The 2,415-nt window shown below is 41.6% G+C and overlaps 1 protein-coding gene across 1 annotated transcript; it reads left to right on the top strand.

Annotated features, from left to right (window-relative positions):
- The first annotated feature begins 384 nt into the window (after positions 1 to 384).
- LOC147394548 (AP2/ERF and B3 domain-containing transcription factor RAV1-like) lies at positions 385 to 1,757 on the top strand. The gene has a single exon (XM_086454567.1). It carries the CDS (start codon positions 562 to 564, stop codon positions 1,651 to 1,653), a length of 1,092 nt encoding a protein of 363 aa, XP_086310693.1. The 5' UTR covers positions 385 to 561; the 3' UTR covers positions 1,654 to 1,757.
- The last annotated feature ends 658 nt before the right edge of the window (positions 1,758 to 2,415 follow it).

Genomic DNA, 2,415 nt, shown 5'->3' with positions numbered 1-2,415 from the left:
GGCCCTAAAAGATCACCAAAATGGGTGGCAAATGAGAGGTAGTTAGGTAACTATCTAACCTCCAAGAGTACAAGATCTCTACTCTATAAAATAATGGATAGAGATAGACATAGTAGTCTACCAACAAGGTAGAAGCAACAAAAACAAAAGAAGAGAGAGAGAGAGAGAGAGAGAGAGAGAGAGACCATGCTCATGGTCAGCAGTAGCAGCAAAATTCAGGGGGGATGAACTTACAAAAATAAGGTCCACAATCCATGTGAAACCCATCAACTTGCTTAAATGGGCCCCACCTCACATACACAGCCCACAACACACACATACTAAAGTCCCTCCCCAACCCCTCTCCCTTTCCTAGCTCTCTCCTTGAATCTTCCTAACTTCTCATTGAGTTGACCCACAACATCATCCCCCAAAACCCATACACCCCAATTAAATTAAATATTTCAATTTGCTTCCCCTCTCTATATATATATCTATTCAACCTTCAACCTTTCCTCATTCAAACAAATCTTTACATATCTTCCCCTCCCCTCCCCTCTCTTCTCTTCTGTCTATCTTGTAATGGAAAATAGTTGCATAGATGAAAGCATAAGTGAGTCAATCTCGATGACTCCCACACCGAAAACAACATCACTAGCGTCACCTCCCGATACGTTATGTCGTGTCGGGAGTGGCGCTAGTGTTGTGCTAGACTCTGAGAATGGAGTCGAAGCGGAGTCTCGAAAACTCCCTTCATCTCAATATAAAGGCGTCGTACCTCAACCTAATGGGCGTTGGGGTGCGCAAATCTACGAGAAACACCAAAGGGTATGGCTTGGGACATTCAATGAAGAACACGAAGCCGCTAAGGCTTATGACATCGCGGCCCAGAGGTTTCGTGGTCGCGATGCCATAACTAACTTCAAGCCCTTATCGGAAACCGAAGAAGACGACATCGAAGCCGCCTTCTTGAGCTCTCATTCTAAAGCTGAAATCGTCGATATGCTCCGTAAACACACATACGATGATGAGCTTCAACAAAGTAAGCGAAACATCGGTGGTGAAGCCGAATGTAGGAGAAGTAGAAGAGGAGTCTACATGGGTTCGACCGGGTCGGACCCGATCGAGAAAGAATGCGAACATCTATTCGATAAGGCGGTGACACCTAGCGATGTTGGTAAGCTAAACCGATTAGTTATACCTAAACAACATGCAGAGAAGCATTTCCCATTACAAATTGGGAGTACTTGTAAGGGAGTTTTATTGAATTTTGAAGATAATGGAGGAAAGGTTTGGAGATTTAGATACTCTTATTGGAATAGTAGTCAAAGCTATGTGCTTACTAAAGGGTGGAGTCGATTTGTGAAGGAAAAGGGTTTAAATGCTGGAGATACCATTAGTTTTCTAAGATCAAAAGGGGGAGATAAGCAGCTTTACATTGATTGGAAGGCTAGAACCGGGTTGGGTTCAATTGTGTTGGAGAACCCAATTTATCAGATTAACCAATTGAACCCGGTTCAACCGGCTGTTCAGGTGGTTAGGTTGTTTGGAGTCAATATTTTGAAAATACCAGTTGGTGGTGCTGTGGATTGTAGCAGTAGTTGGAATGGCAAGAGAGGGAGAGCGATGGAGTTGGAGTGTTGTAAGAAGCAATGCTTAGCAGGAGCTTTGTAACATTTTCTTGTTTTCTTGTGTAAGTTGGAGTGTATATTATAAAGCCCGAAGGGTCCAAAATGTTGAAATTTCTGGTTTATTTTTTATCTTATCTGGGTTTAATATGTTACACTTGTTCAAATGTATCCAATTTTTATTCTCAAACTCAACAATAATAGTAGGCTTGCTTTTGCCTCCAAATATCTTGATCAGAGAAGTATATAGAGTCCTAATAATATGACTCACCAGGTGGCATACTCGATCAACTCCCTGACATGATAAGTTCAAGAATCGTAGATCTCTATGTCTTGGGATACGATACACTTTTTTACGGGAAAGTGAAGTTGTCTACCCTAAGGTGTACAGATCTAAAGCTCCTAACTTGTCACATCTGGGAGTCGATTGAGTATGCCACCTGGCAATTCATATTATCATGAATCAATTATATATTTGTGACATGTGAAGGGAACCCTCGTCCTTTAAAAGGGGTATATTAATTTGGGGACTAGTCTATCTCATAGTTCTAGAACATTGAATTATTTTAAATTTGGCTGAGTCAACTCGATTTGATTGAATTTTGCGTAGTTATGTACTACAACTCGAAAAGGGTTGGTCGAAACCCGTGAGGTGGTTGCGTGTAGTGGGGCCTAGTTATTTATAGGTCTATTTGGTCTAGGTCGAAGCGCGTTAGGGTGAAATCTTGTGCCTAAAGTGGGGCCGGGGATTTTTCTTCCATTTGCAAGTGATATTAGTGGTTTCTTGAAAAAATGAATTTCTTTCAAC

The sequence above is a fragment of the Akebia trifoliata genome, chromosome 9 (genome assembly GCF_017979445.1).
Source record: "Akebia trifoliata isolate Shusen 1 chromosome 9, ASM1797944v1, whole genome shotgun sequence".
Taxonomy (NCBI): domain Eukaryota; kingdom Viridiplantae; phylum Streptophyta; class Magnoliopsida; order Ranunculales; family Lardizabalaceae; genus Akebia; species Akebia trifoliata.
Note: the sequence above shows the minus strand (reverse complement) of the source record. Positions and strands in the feature narration are given on the sequence as shown.